The sequence below is a fragment of the Diabrotica undecimpunctata genome, chromosome 7 (genome assembly GCF_040954645.1).
Source record: "Diabrotica undecimpunctata isolate CICGRU chromosome 7, icDiaUnde3, whole genome shotgun sequence".
NCBI classification, from domain to species: domain Eukaryota; kingdom Metazoa; phylum Arthropoda; class Insecta; order Coleoptera; family Chrysomelidae; genus Diabrotica; species Diabrotica undecimpunctata.
In genome coordinates, this window is record NC_092809.1 from 73,565,723 (window position 1) to 73,582,035 (window position 16,313).

The 16,313-nt window shown below is 31.7% G+C and overlaps 1 protein-coding gene across 1 annotated transcript; it reads left to right on the top strand.

The window, feature by feature from the left end:
* The first annotated feature begins 10,669 nt into the window (after positions 1-10,669).
* On the top strand, positions 10,670-15,929 carry LOC140446822 (uncharacterized). Its single transcript, XM_072539407.1, has 2 exons — positions 10,670-10,827; positions 14,852-15,929. The coding sequence occupies exons 1-2, from the start codon at positions 10,825-10,827 to the stop codon at positions 15,356-15,358; spliced, it is 510 nt and encodes a 169-aa protein (XP_072395508.1). The 5' UTR covers positions 10,670-10,824; the 3' UTR covers positions 15,359-15,929.
* Positions 15,930-16,313: the final 384 nt, after the last annotated feature.

Below are 16,313 nucleotides of genomic sequence, written 5' to 3' on the forward strand. Positions count from 1 at the left end.
TGGTCTTTTAGTTAATTCTTTTATTTTCCAGTGTAAATTAAATCTGTCATTTTTATTTTGTAGCGTTTCTATTTCACACATTTTTCTTCTAACCGATTTTCGTTTGCTATACGAATTTGTCGCCTTATTTAGTTTTGCGTTTGCTCGTACAATGATTTATTTTTGTCCTTATATACTCTCCTTTTGTTCATCAAGTTTAGTATTTCGTCCATCATCCAATCTTTTTTCCTTTCTTTGGTTTTGCGTAGATACTTTTTTGAAGGTTCTGTTAAGTCAGCCTTTATTTTTTCTCAGTATTTGTTGATGTTTTCTTCATTGCATTTCTCTTCAAGATATACGATGTTTAGATGTTAATTTATTTTTATTTTGATATTTTCTCTGATGTCTGGATCTCTTAGTGCATTTATATCAGTTCTTTCTTCTTTTACTGTCTTCTCTATTATTTTTATTTTAATTTTCATATGTGCTACTAAGAGATTGTGGTTAGATGCTATATCTGCTCCAGGTTGTGTTTTGACTGCAGTAATACTATTCCGATATCTTTCTTTGATCATTATGTAATCTATTTGATTTCTCATTATCTGATGTTCGTTATCTTTTGGCGATTTTCGCGTGTACTAACGTCTATTACGTAATTTGTGTTTGTAACAATCATATTATTATCTTGGCAGAATTGTATCAACCTATCTCCTCTTTGATTTCGATTACCTAATCCAAAATTTCCCACTACGTTGCTTGTGCTAACCTTTCCAATTTTGGCGTTCAGGTCACTCATTATTATTGTGACGTCACATGTTTTGGTAGTTCCCAATGCCTCTTGAATTTGTTCATAGAACAATTCCACCTCTTCGTCATCTTTTTCGGTCGTTGGGGCATAGACTCGAAATATGTTTATTTTTCTGTCTTTTGTTTTTAGTTGTAATAGAATACCTCTTTCGGAAAAAGGTAGAAATCTCTGGACGTGTTGTGAGATTTCATTGTTCAGTATTATTGCCATGTCGATGTTGTAGGTCATTATTATGATCTCCAACTTTACATTTTCCATTTTCTATCCTTCGAGTTTTATTTATTCCTAAAATATTGATGTTAATTCTTTTCATTTCGTGGATTACATTGTGTGTTTTTTCGGATTCGAACATTTTTTTTTCTGGTAGTGATTTCGCTGGTTGACAACCTGAAAAGCCCTGATTCCTTTATTGCCGGATCTTGCTTTCCGATACTCATGATCAGTACACGTCTGATTACTCTGTATTCTCATTTCATAATGATTCGACTAGGGATATCTTACGGTCTTTAATACAGTGGTTTCCCGTTGCGTTCTGTATACTTATGCCGTTGGTTAATATCTTAGCTCATCCGCCTTTAGGGCCAGTTTCCTAACCCTAGAACAAAGGAGTTTCCTTACACTTACCAGCTCATCCGCCCGAAGCTGTTGGCCAGTAAGTGGGGGAATTGCAAAAAGAGTAGGAAAAAAAGGTAACAAAAATAAGCAAATGGACTGTATTTAAAATAAAAAAAACTAACACATATACATTTAATGCTAACTTATCAACTTCTACAAAATAGAAAATATGAGACTAAACCAATACTATATATAACAAATATTTATTTGCAAATGAAAAGAATTCTTGATGAGATTACTAAAAAGCGACAATTAAACATCACAATATTCTATGGTTAATAGGATATTACAAAAGCGTAATATCTTTAGCGACCAATAATAATGGCCAAGAGGAACAATCACCGTCACAGGCCGTAAATAAATTATCCGTATACCAGGTACCCAAAAATAATTTAATAAGTAGTCTCTGGTCACATGTGTCAATAAAGACGTTAAAGCTAATAAAAATCTAAAAATATGCTTTACAGTTTATTGGTATTTAAATTAAAGATATAAGCGATAAATAATGCATATACTAATAGTAACGAAATCAATAAAATCATCATAAAGAAAATCAATAGAATCATTGATACATATACACAGACACGATAAACTAACATATTCTTTGGGAATATTACCTTCATGAACAACTTTTGCAACTGCATTTACTCATTTTCATTTTTTATTTTCTTCTATACGAAAGTGATAAGAAATCTAAAACTTTTTTCTTTTTACTTTCATGGCTCAATGTTGCCTCTAGATTTGCGACATTGTGGTTCACAGACGGCTAACATACTCTTAATAATATTTACGAGCAATTCTGAGTTTGTCTAGTTATTAATTCTGAGTAATTAATTCACACTAAAAACTGTTATTAATATGCCGACAAGATCTAACAAATTTGGGACTATTCGAATATCTGCAAAAAAAAAGCCATAGATTTAACATACAAAATTAGCAATTACATCTAAATTTAATCGTAACTATCGCATTTTCCTAAATTGTTCTTACTCTCATTTATTTTCCTTATTCTGGTACCATTGTTTAAATCTTGCAAACAAGCTATATTAACTGTCAAAAAACCACGTGCTTTTTACACCAAACTAAAAATATATTTTTAAATGTTTGTGGCACCATCTATTACCTAATACACAATACTAATAATATACAGTGCTAGTCAAAAGTCCCTTCCCGCCCCGCTTATCTTTTGAACGGATATTCGATCGGATTCGGTGATCACCCCGTATACTTATAACTAGCTGACCCAGATAACGTCTTACTCCTTAGAATTAAATAAGCTTTTAATTAAGTAATTAACAGAAAACCAAAAGCAAATACTCCAAAATATTATGTAAGAAAAAAGTTGAATCAATTTACTGCTTTCTAATAAACAATATTTGTGTTTTTTTGGCTGTACATAAATATAAAAAAAAGACGGAGGGAAGAAATAAACGGACGTAAGCTTCTGAACTAATCATAATATAATTATTTTAAATGGGACCTGATAGAAGAGTCGTATCTCATTTGAAAGATATTAAAAATACCTATTCTATCATACTAATTTTCTTTGGGTTTAAGCTCATTTTGATGAATAAATTCTAAATGAAGATAAATACTAAAATTGTATAAGTGTTAGGAAATAGGGTCTTAACTCACAATCTGTGTTAGGTTGTAAATTTTTTTATTAAACTAAAGATTGGGATACGGGTTCGCTGTTTACAAGTTATACAGCATCATCAAGCTCTCAAAAAACTAAAGTATATCAGTGTGTCATCAGTTGGTTCAACCAATAAAAAATCTACAACCTAAGGAGGATTGTGAGTATAAGGCACTAGTCCCTAACATTCATAAATATGTGCTCACACCAGCAACCTTTTCATCATACTAAAATGGTAGTTTCACATTTAATTAACAAAGATTTAAGAACAGTACTTATATTAAATGTTCAAAATATGCTTAATCTACTTCTTGACGTGTGAAACGTGTCAGGGGAAATTGCTCTACATTCTTCTACAATTCGTTGTTAAAAAATGTCAATACTGTTGGGTTTTGCAGCGTAAACCTTAGATTTCAAGTACCCTCACAGAAAAAAATCTAATGGTACGAGGTCCAGTGACCGAGCTGGCTAATCTATCGAATCACGTCATTCAATTCATCTACTACGATATTCCTTATCTAGGTAACGTGTTACTGCACCATAATCGTGTGCAGGAACATTATCTTGTTGAAACTTTATTTCCAATTTGCCGAGTTCATCTGGATTATCTTCCAGAATTTCAAGAATGAACGGATCAATTGCGTTTTGTAACATCTCCAGATACACTTCACCGGTAAAGTTTTCGTTTAGAAAATCAGGCCCAACTGTGTAGTTTCCCCAAATATCTGTCCAAACATGTATTTTTTCTGGAAATTGAATATGTTTTTCACGAGAGACGTGAGGATTTGTGTGACTCCAATACCTCACATTGTGTGTGTTAACATTTCCATTGAGAGGAAAAGTAGCTTTGTCAATAAAACAAATTGTTTTTATTCTTTTGGTTAATTTTATTGAAAATATTTTTAGAGAATTCTAGTTTATGGTTGGCGTCATCATCTGAAAGTTGGTGCACAATTTTTAATTTGTATGGATGAAATTTGTTTTTAGCCAACATTCGGTGTCCTGACCTTTGACTTACTCAATAGATAGATGCAACTTGGGCTAGAGAAGAAGGAGGGTAAACAATAATTAAACTAAATATTTAAGGTATAAACACTTTTGCAAAAGTTTAGCAAAGTAAAAACAACTAGAGAAAAGGTCAATTTTTTTGACAAATAAATAGCCTGAGGCGGACGATAAAATCTTTATTAATTCAACACGAAACTATAATTTTAGTATTTATTTAATTTATTTTTTAAAATCAACTTAAACCCAAACAAAATTAGTATGATTGAATAGGTATGTTCGGTATCTTTCATACAAGATATCAATTGACATAAGATCCTATTTAAAATTATCGATTACAGTGGTTTTGTAAAATCATCTATAACTATTACGACATCTATTATGACTAGTTGAGAAACCTACGTCTGTTTATTTCCTCCCTCCAAATTTTACTATTATAAGAATAACTGTTCAAAAGATACGAGAGGGAGGGGAACTTTTGTCTAGCACTGTACAGTTTTCATAAAACTACTTTTGGACATGTCTGACTTTAAGGGCAATAAAGCATATTCACGGCAAGTAAGTCTACTTTTGACTGCATGAAACTGCAATATTATACTCGCCATAAGGACTTGTCTGCATAGAAAAGCAAATATCGAGGTAGCAATTTAAAATTGATACCTTTGAAAAATGGATTAAAACAAGGTGTTGACTTTATACTGATCTTAAAACGTATTTTCCAAAATTTGAACATATCGGCTTTTGAATGTTTGCTCCTTATTTGTTTTTTATTCCCATAAAATATTCTTATAACACTATACAGACGTTCATCACTCAATACCACTGTAAAATAATTGAGCGAAAACCTCGTTCTAATCTCACGCATATAAGAAAATTAAATTTTCTATGGAAATGTCTTTTAAAGTAAAAATATTTTTTAACAAAAATATATTAAAAAAAGAAGCAAAAAAAGCAGGAACACCAAAAAACCTTTATCCTTCTTATTTAAAACAACATTTGGTAGAAGTCTTTAGAATTAGCATTATCCAGAATATGAATTTTCAAAGTTTGCCATTTTTGGGCCATTTTCCCTATTTTTTCTTACAAATTGTTCTTTTTAACTCTTTTCTACGCAGTTTTAGATATGCAATGATACAATAAAATAGAAAGAATAACGAATTACTTTTAAAATGTTTTACTGTAGAAGGCTCTAGGACTAATTTAAAACAATGAACATTTTTTCAAATTTTTCTATTTTAATAGTTTTTGTTCTTTACGGCAAAATGCAAAAATTACTTACGAAAGCTGCACTCTTTATCTTTACAACCAATTTTAATTTTTGTCGATAGAACACTCTGAACAAAAGCAATCGAGTTTTTGCCGTCGAGTTGATACAAATTGTATTAAAAAAAATTATTTTGTACGCGTAACACATTTTAAACCGGTCGCTTTAAGCGTTGTTTTTGAGAGAACGGTTTATTCTATAGAAAAAAACGCTTATTATAATTTTTGTTCAACATTACCCCAGTTACATTTCTTGTTTGAAATATTTTTTTCTGCAACGCACAGATTCTTGGTAAATTGATCATTTTCGATTGCCCTCCCCCTTCGAGAGGCGGTTTTAGGGGGAAGTACGGGGGTAGGAGTGGTAAACTTTTTTGCATATTTTGGGGTCTTAAAATTCACATTCTCAGCAAAATTCGGCTTGTTTGTATAATTTTTAAAGGTTCAATGGAATTTTGGTCTCTAACGACTGCGACTGGAGTATTCTTTACATTTAGGTATACAGATAACGACATTGTTTTGTTGACCATAGGAAATAAGATTTATTGCAATTCCATCTCTAGAGTATATTTATTATAATGCTCTAAAACTAATTTTTTGGTTATTTTTTAGCCTTAATAGCAATACAAATAAATAAGTAACTAAATAAGTAATATGCTTTATTGTCACTGAAAATCGTACAAATTTTATGGACAAAGCTTATAACAATAAGACAAGAAAGAAGAAAAAAAATCAGAATAAGAATCGTTTTTACTTTTAAATAAAAAAACAATAAAATTCTTACAAACTTAAACTAAGAACCTGTAAACTTCGTAAAATGTACCTAACAAAAAATAAAAATTAGGAGAGCAGATTAATGAATTAAGTGCTCAAATATTCCACCTCCTTGTGCTAAACAGCTTAGATTAAAGCTGATGATATTATTGAACTCCAGGATAGATGTAGAGACATTTCACTCATCTTAAAATCTGCTCATTTTATATTAAAAAACGGGTTTCCAATGATGCCCGTGTATTAAACAATATTGGTACATAATATGACATTCCCAATGAAATTCTAAATATAGGAGAATCAAAAAGTTTTAAAACGCTAGGTATTCAATGGTCTAGCAAGCAAGATATTTTAAGGTATAAAATATGTTCCATCAAGCATGAAAATCAGATTACAAAAAGGCAAATTTTATCTATCATATCTTAAATCTATGATCCTTTAGGAATTTTAAGTCCAGTTATAATCATTTCAAAAATAATTATACAGCAACTATGGTCACTTAAATTACCTTGGGATGAACCAGTTCCAGAAATTATATTTATCAAATGGTTTCAAGTCTACAACTAATTGCCTACTTAAATCAATTAAAAATTCCAAGATTAGCAGTCGAAAGAACCCATAAACTATTGGATCTGCATTGTTTTTGTGATGCATCACTACAAGCAAGTGTATTTACATAAGAAGTGCACTATGCAAGTTGCATTTACAAAAGAAGTGTAGATGCTAAAAGTATATATCAAACACATTTACTGTGCTCCAAAGCAAAGGTAGCACCCTTAAAATCAATTACTATCCCACATTTAGTGCTAACTACTAGCTTCATTATTAGGGGCTCAGCTAGTAGATCAACTTCTTAAGGGTTTCTTTAATCTAAGTTAAACAGTAACCAAATCTGTCATACAGATTTCTCCTCATATTTTGGAGTAAAAGTTGTAAATATTTGGGCCCGTTTAGGTTCCCATCGATAGAAAACGGACCGACAATATGGTCGCCTAACTTCCCACTCTAAATATTTAACTTTTGCGAATGCTGCGTTCGTACTGCAACACTGAGGTGCTTATTTTTCCGGGAATAATACCTTGCAATGGATGGATTGTGTTTTTTATGTAATGAAAATGAAGATTAGTTAAAAAATTAAAAAAAAATTAAAAAAGTGTACATTTTCATTATGTTTATCTAAAATAAATTCACAAAACTCCATCCGCCTAAAGTTATTTTTCGGAAACAGTTCTTGTGTTGGTTGTATCTTAAAACAGTGATACCCATTCCTTTTGAGAACTCCCTGGACAGTTCGAGAATTCACGTTAACTTCCCTATCAATTTGTACACTATTGCAGGGTTCACTAGCTTCCACAAAAGCACAAATATCAATATACCTTTTTTGGCGCTCCTCATCGACAGGTATAACACGTAGTTCCTTACCTTTATGACATTTTTACAACTGTTTATACATCCCGAAGTTTGAAAATGTTTAAAATGGTATTTTTAACTGTTGTAACACTTGGTGGGGGTTTATTTTCGAAGGCAAAAATAAATAAATCAATTACTTCGCGTATCGAATGACCCTAAAAGTACCATGTTACAAGTTGCACTTTTTCTTGGACGGTATAAACCGTAATAGGCATTTTATTAATTATTTGTTTATTCTCTCAGAACTTTGTTTGAAATTTTTAATGTCAATGTGGCCATTACGACAATTCGTACCTACTGTCAAATGAATATAGAAGTGGAAACGGGTAACACAGTCACAGCGGTTGCCATTGTCTTGTATGGTCAATAAAACAATGTCGTGATCTGTATACAAATTGTTGCACGCATCACAATTTGATGGCCCATATCTTGGTTACCATTAGTCCTAGAATATTTTGCAATCGACTTTTTTAAAGCACAGAAAATAAGCTCCGTTTATTTAATATTGCATATACCTAAATGTACAAGAAAAAAAGTTGTAAACTTGAAATAATGAGATATTTAAAAAATAACCGTAAAACTTAACACTAACAGCAAAAATTTTAAATAATAGAAAACTTTGAAGAATCGTATCTTGCTTAAAATTAGTCTTAAAGCCTTCTACTATAGACCTTTTATCGCAATGTTTGCGAAGAAATAGGAAAGATGGTTAAAAAAGGTGTGCGTGGTAAACTTTGAAATATCGTATCTGGGATACTGTAAATCCTAAATACTTTTACCTAACTTCATTTTAGAAGAAGAATAATTTTATTTTTAAGTAAAACAATGTATATACCTATAACCACTGTGGACAAAAGTTATGAGACAAAAAAGAGAAATCGCGTGTGTTCCTGTCTTTTTTTGCTTATTCTTTTAAATACATTTTTGTCAAAAAACATTATTTTTGACTTTGAAAGGTGGCAGTTCGATAAAAAATTTAATTTTGAACAATTTCTGTAGATGTTAATGTACTGAAACTGCATATATAATTTACCCAAAAGCGGCGTCGTAGATAGGGGCAAATTCCCTTCTTTCTCAAAAATGCACCCCTTTAAACAGTAGCACTCCGCGGTTTTTATTAAATTTGGGAATCCATTGACCATATGAAACAATAAAACCCCTTTAACGTTGTAGTTCCTTTTAGCCTTATTTTTTTTAACTTAATCAGTAGCCTAAAATAATATTCTTTATATTCTTTTATATTAAAGAAATCTTTGAAACAAATATACAAATTTAAAAATGAGTTTAGGTTAGTTCTCACGGTTTATACGATTTTATGACCAGAATACACGTCGTGCACGAACAGGTAATGATAAAGCTACACCAGTTGCTGATATTTGCAAACTTGGCTGCTATTTACATGCCAACCGAAAATTTAACTATCGATGAAGAGTTCTTTCCATCCCGATGGAGAACAAAGTTTACTCGGTACTTATCTTCGAGGCCTGCTAAATATGACATAAAAGTGTTGTGGATATATGATGCGGAAAACGGTTTTCGGCTCAAAGAAATGATTTAGACACACAAGAAAAGGTCTGCGGCTTCTTCTTTTTATGTAGACATGTCTCTGTCTATTTTTCAATGTGCCTCCAGTAAGTTGTCGTTCCATCATTTACGTGGTCTTCTATTGGAGAACTGTCTCTTGCCCTTTTACTACTCTATTTGATGTCATTCCACTTATATAATCATTCTACTCTACTCTCCTATTTTTTACCTAGTCGTTGATGTTCTCTACCTTGCATCTACGTCATATTTATATCTGTACTTCTAGTTCTGTCCCAATGTGGTTTACTATCAGTTTTGTAAGTGTTTGCATATCTGCTGTTTCTTCCTCGTTAACATTCCTTTTATCCTCTCTGTATCAGGTCGTGTTTCTGCCGCGTATGCCATTATTGATCTGATGACTGCTTTGTAAATTCTGCTAAATTCTGCAAAAAGGGTAATACCAGAAATGTCCATCAAGGAGAAAAATGTCAAAGAGTTTGCAGTCGGTTTGAAAAGATCTGCTCGAAATATAAGTATAGTTATATTTTTCATGACTTTTCCTGTAGCTAAAACTTTTTCTTTCATGAACCCTCACTATCGTTGCCACTTTGAAAAAAAAAACAAGTCATACATTCCTAAAGAAATGACAGCTTCGAAAACAAGAGAATTCTTGTCAACTCTTTTTGACTTTCATGAAAAAGTTACGATATGTTTTTCTACAAAATATTTGTCATCTTTCTTGCTGCTTATATTTTGTATTACAAAAATAATAAAATGACACCAAAAAGGACGGTCCAAAGAATGCTTGTTTTGTGCCAGCTGGATGAAGAATTAGCTCTACCATTGATTGAAAAGTGAACTTCAAATCAGTAGAGCATGCAACACCATTCGTCAAAACTAGCGATTAGAATTTATTACAGTTCAATCAACTACTAATAATCAACCAAAAGACAGGAAACTTGTCATGCTACATTTGTCACCATGTCACCTATTTGCAAATGAAAAAAGACCAGAAAGTGCTGTGGTGAATTCCAAAAGCCAGTTTGGGATGAGCCTACCGCAAAAATAAGAAAATATATAGAATGTAGTTATTGATTTAGTTTTTTATTGATTTCGTAAAAAAGATTATATTATTTATGTTTATAACAAATAAATAAATCATTGAAATAAATATTTTCTTACTTGTTGTTTTCTTATATTTAAATATTTAGTGCCTTTTGCCTAAGAACTTCGGTAGAAATTTGTTGGATTTGTTTATTTGTTAGAAACAAAATTATTCGACGAAATGTATGTATTTGGCAACACAGGGGTTTTAATGTTATTTTCGTAGCATTTAAAAACCGTCAAATACATTTTTCGATATTGAAAAGTTTTTAAAATAAATATAATTCGAGTAACTACGAGAAGAATAACAAAATAGCAAAAATATGTTGCATATTTCAACAATAATTATTATATGTTTAACATTCAGCAACATTTACCGAGAAAATTTCTAACGAAGTATATGAATAAGTTTAACAAAATACATAAACGCTTTACAGTATTAGTCATGTTCAGAAATTTCGGTCGTCCTATCGTGCTTCCCGCCCTTCTTTTATTCGATGTCATGTCGGTGGGAATTCCTCTTTTGCAAATATCTTTAATCATTATTCCACTCATCGAATCATTGAAATAGTTATATAGCCCGAGAAGTTTGGTTGATAAGCCAGTCTTCTCTTGAATCTTGATTTGTTCATTACTGTTAAGTGAACTGTGGCTCTTCAATAATAATTTGTTGTTTATTTATTTTACTGCCAGTAAAACATTATATATCATGGTAAGTTATATATTTTGTGAATCAAACGAAACATTATTTAATTTAATTAAAATCCTGCTGATTTCTCAGTTAATGGTTAATTTTTTTTTAAATTCATCAGCTCTTTAATTTATGTTCTTACTATATGCTTTATTATATTAGTTATTTTAGTAATCTTCTGTTAATAGATATTTAAAACTCATAATTCTCTCTATAAAAAAAGTGTGAAATAATATGAATGGTGCTGTGAAAAATCTTTGGATTTATGTAGTTTTTTATAAATTTATTCCCACATTTTTGTTTGATTACCATTCCGTCTCGTATAGTATTTTGCTCTTTTCAGATTCTTATATATATTCTTATTATATACTCTTTTTATAGATAATCTATCTTTAGATAGTTTTAACGTCTAAATATTAATTTTATCTTAATTTTTTCAAATGCTATATTATGTTGTTATTTAATATTTAGTTGATGTTTGATGTCTGTTTGGATATTTTTTGTATACATGTACTCTACAGTACTTATTTATTACTGCTTTACTTTCATTTAGTTCAAGCTGTTCACCATTATGTTCATTTTGATATTTATATGTACTAATACTAATCTTGATAAATATGGTAATATCTACGTCCATTAATTTTTTTTATTATCTTTTCACTTTTTTCATTGTCAAATGTCCTTTAGTGTCCTGTATGATATTTTTTAATTCAACTTAATAGCTCAGGTACGTGGAATGCGATTCTTAAATTTACTATGTTAAATATCCTTTTTTCTATATTTCCTTGTGTTTTTTTTTAACTACCTACATCTTTCTTCATCTTAGTCGTAAGGTAGTATATTACTTTTATTTATGTTACTTTTTGGACATTGAAATTTATGTTGGTTTTATGAAAAATTTTCTCAGGTTCTTCCATATCTTTATCCTTTCTATAATGTTTAACATGGAAATATGTATTAATTCACAAGTCAGTACTAAATTGTGTGTCAAAATATTCTTCTAGTGTACTAAATAATATACTAATTGTGCTTGTAATGTTTGTTTAGCAGTAAATGGTTGACTTCAATTAGTACCGACTATAAACATCCTGGGTAAACCGATAATAGTATAAAAGGCCCAGTTTCAGGTAATAATGTTTTACCTTAAGTACAAGATCTTCACAATGGGCGAAGTCAGATAAATAATATTTACGACCGCACTAATTGAAGTCAACCATTTTCTGCTAAACAAACTTCTGTTTTTTCATCTGACACATTTATTCTATATCTTTAATTTATTTATTCTATTTATTTCATTTGTTTCACTAGATGCGGTACTTATGTATATACCAACCGTTCTTTAGACTAGAAAATTTGTCTTCTCTCTCTGTTTTAAAAGGAACATGATCGTTAAGTGTGCTTTACGATAGTTATCAACCCTTTTTCTAACAATTATATATCAAAATTTCACATAATTGCAACTTTGTATTGGAATCAACCAACATCAGTTTTAGTAGACGATTTGGAATGGCAGGCTCTTAATTTTAAAAGAAGTGTATGGTAGGGATACCTCTTGTCACCTCTGCGTTTTAAAATCTACTCCGAAAGAGTTTTCGGAAATGAACTTTCTAAAAAACAAAAAAGGAATAATCGTGAACGGTGAAACCGTCATTAATTTGCAATATGCGGACGATACGGCGATGAGGCATTTGAAATAAGACTAAAAATCTCAAAATTCAACAAACTTTTACATTACAAACGATAGAACTTCATGAAAAATTTGTAACTTGTAGCAGAAGTTCTTCTTCTTCTTCTACAGCCCAAATTGAGTCTTGGCCTTCTTTATTTTTTGCCTCCACCCTTGCTTGTCTGTGACTGATCTTCTTCATACACGGACTCCTAAAAGATCTTGTGCGACGCTGTTTACTGTATTTTCCTAGCGCTTTCTTGGCTTACCAATCGCCTCTTTCCCGGCATTCTAGCATTCAGTGCTCTTTTTGGTAGCGTATCCTCTCCCATTCTTATCACATGGCCGGCCCATTGCAATCTTTGTATTCTAATAAAGTCTGACAGTGGTGATTCCTTATACAGTTGATAAAACTTGTTATTGTATCGACTACTGAAGATTTCGTTCTCCCTCACAGGTCCTAGTATTTTCCTCAGTACTTTCCTTTCGAATGTATCGAGTTTACTTTTTGATGTTTCTTTCAGGACCAATGCTTCACTGCCATATCATGCTATTGGTCAAATTAAGGTTTCATAAATTCCTATCTTTGTATTTCGGTGGAAATTTTTAGACCGAAATATATGGGAGAGAGCAAAATAAGCTTGGTTTGCCTGCGTTATTCTCTTCTGTATTTCTCCATCTTCTGATCCGTCGGCATATATTTCTATTACCAGGTATGTAAACTTTCCAACCGTTTCAATGTCATCTTTATCATAGTGTTTTGTGGGACTATATTTCTTATTTTCTCTTATTTCTTTATTTTTTCTGTGTTAATTTCCAGACCAAGCATTTTTGTTTGCGTTTTTAACTCTGCGTAGTTTCCTGTGCTCCTGTTGATGTTCTACTCATAATATTAATCATCGGCATAAGCAGCCAGTTAAACAGTTTGGTTGGTCAGTAGATTTGCTCGTCCAGTTTGCATTTACTTTACCGCATACTCTAGTGCCAGGTTAAACAAAGTTCGAGCCAGCCCATCTTCCTGCTTTAATCCCTGCGAAATTTGGAAAAAGTCTGTTCGGTGGTTTTGTATTCATACACATGCCTGAGTTTCATCCAATTTTGCTTTAATGAGTCTAATTAGCTTGTGTGGTATTGCCAATTCAGACAATATATTGTAGAGTTTGTCCCTTTTGACTGATTCGTATGCCTGCTTAAAAGCTACAAACACATTGTGAACATCAATGTCATGTTCCCATGATTTACTCAAGATCTGTTTGACTGTAACTATTTGATCCAGTTTCAATCTTCTCCGTCCGAAGCCCGTCTAATACTCTTCAATAATATTTTCTGCCAGTGGTTGGAGCCGCTGGTTTATAATATACGTGAGGACTTTATGTTCTGTAACAAAAGTAACTGGATATTTTATTTTCGATAAGGGTGTGGATATATTGCCCATTAATCAGTGTTACCTTGTAGTGCTGTATTACTTTAAGAAAATTGAAAAAAAAATTAAGGTTATGGCATTTTACTTTTTTACTTCTACTTTTTTTACTCTAGCTATAGACAAGATAGACTAATCGTTGAAATACCATCCCGTTCCCTCAGTGCGACAGAGAAAACTGAGGTAAAGCAGTCCCTGCATCTCTTTCTAATTTGCCAGGTTTATCGAACACATGACCTAAGTGACCAATGAGAAGGTCACGTGGTCGATGCCCATCAGACAGAGACGCAGTCACTGCTTTGCGTCAGTTTTCTCTGTAACACTGGGGGAACGCGACTGTATTGCAGCAATTAGTCTACCTTGTCTTATATATAAACAGCCATATTAAGAGCAGCAAATCGGTGTTATATAAATATATTTAAAGATAGGACGTAGAAATAGATATTTTATAACGAAATGACAATAAAATATCTATCGACCCCTCTATATATAGCGAATCATTTATTCAGATTGTGAGAATAACGTTAATAGAGAATTATGTTGTCTCTACCTTACCCTTTCGTCTCCATTTACACTCTTTCTCTGTCTGGGATTTGTTGATGATGTTTACTTAATCTCATCGTACCATCTCATTCGATATCTTGATAATGTCGCAATATTCGGTCTTCATTCTTTAATCTGTTTATTCTATTTTGCATTCCAATATCTTTTTTTTATTTAACTAATTTGCTCTTTCAGTTTCTCTCTCGCAATAATCCCGTTAGATTTGTCTTTCCGTGGCATTTAGTGTTTTTTTTTCTTCTTCGTAAATTTACGACAATGCTACTATTATTGTTGCCATAATAAAAATAAACAGCATTAAATTAATTAACGGTTGCTTTAATAATTTAATTGTATAATTATTAAAAATTAATTACGTAATTAATTTATATTTCTATAATTTTTTTTTTTATTTTCAGAACTACTTCATACTTGCTTCTATTCTTATTGCATCTGCAGCCGCACAGAGACCATCTTATGCAGGCAGCAGTGCGATAGGCGTTCCCGGTGTAGCAGCACGGTTCAGACCCGGAGGCAGCTTGTATAATCAAGCTCCTCAAGATGTCGGCAATAGATTTGGAGTAGCCGTTAGTACTACAGAAAGAATTCCTATAGATGCCCGTGGTGATGTGAATCTTGTGAACCGAATCAAAACCTGGCCCGATGAAAACAAACCATTTTGGTATGTCAATGCTGAGGCTATTGAAAAACATCGAGGAGGTTCTCTAAACCGTGAAAGCAACGTTAATGAAAACCAACCTATATTTAATGGAGGAAATCAAGGAGTTGCAAGCAGATTCGATGCGAGTAGTAGTCAATCAAAACCAGACAATACTGGAAACTCCTTCAACATGATCATTAATAACCAATATAAAACATACGTTTACGACCCAGCCACAGACGCTTGGTATACCAAAAGAAATTAGTTACTTACAAACAATTTAAATGATTGTGATAAAGTGTATAATGTAATATTATATTTACTAATATAATGCACAAGAGTTACAAAGGCAATTTTGGATTAACTTCATTTAAAATCTGTGCAAATGCAATGGTTAAATATCATTTCGAGGAAAAACAGCAACAACATAACCATACACAGGCAACTTGACTTAAAAACTAGAGCAGATATGAAAATTACTTAAGAAAATAATGCCGATGTGCTTAAATAAAGATTACACGGTGAAACTTTACCCAGTGAGATACTTGTTGAGTATCTCACTGGGTATTTGAGTATTGACAAACGATAAAAAAGGATCTACGCCTACGACTCACAACTGATACTTGGTATTCACGCTCATTCTAATTTAATAATTGTAATATACTACATGCAAATTAAACTGATTATAGTAGCTATTACCAAGAATTAGAACTTTATTTTATACAAATTTTCTAGTAGAACTATACTTTACATAAATTATATTTATTGTATATAAAAAAGATGTATTTTACTTTTATATGATGTTACCAAGTAAATATATATCTGATTTTGTTTAATTTTATGATTTTACGTTATTCCAACCTCGTACGAATATATAATACTACGATTCTGCCCGTCACCATGAGACGGAGAATCCAATCAATTGCCATCTACAGTCACTCCACTAAATTTTTTCTAGCTTTCCCGTATTTAAGGACAAAAACAAAATGTTTTGGTCTGTTGTATAACTTTCATACCAAATTTTAGAGAATTGCTGAACTTTTTCGTACTGTCGTCTTATAAACTCTATCTACGCACAAAAACCAGCACAATTCTAGTTAGACAAATCATTTGTTGGGAAAACTCGAGTTTTTTATTATATTTTTTAGCGATCACCAAAGATAACATCAAAGTTGATCACATGTGTTTGTTATGTTTGTGATTAATTTTCCTAATTAAAC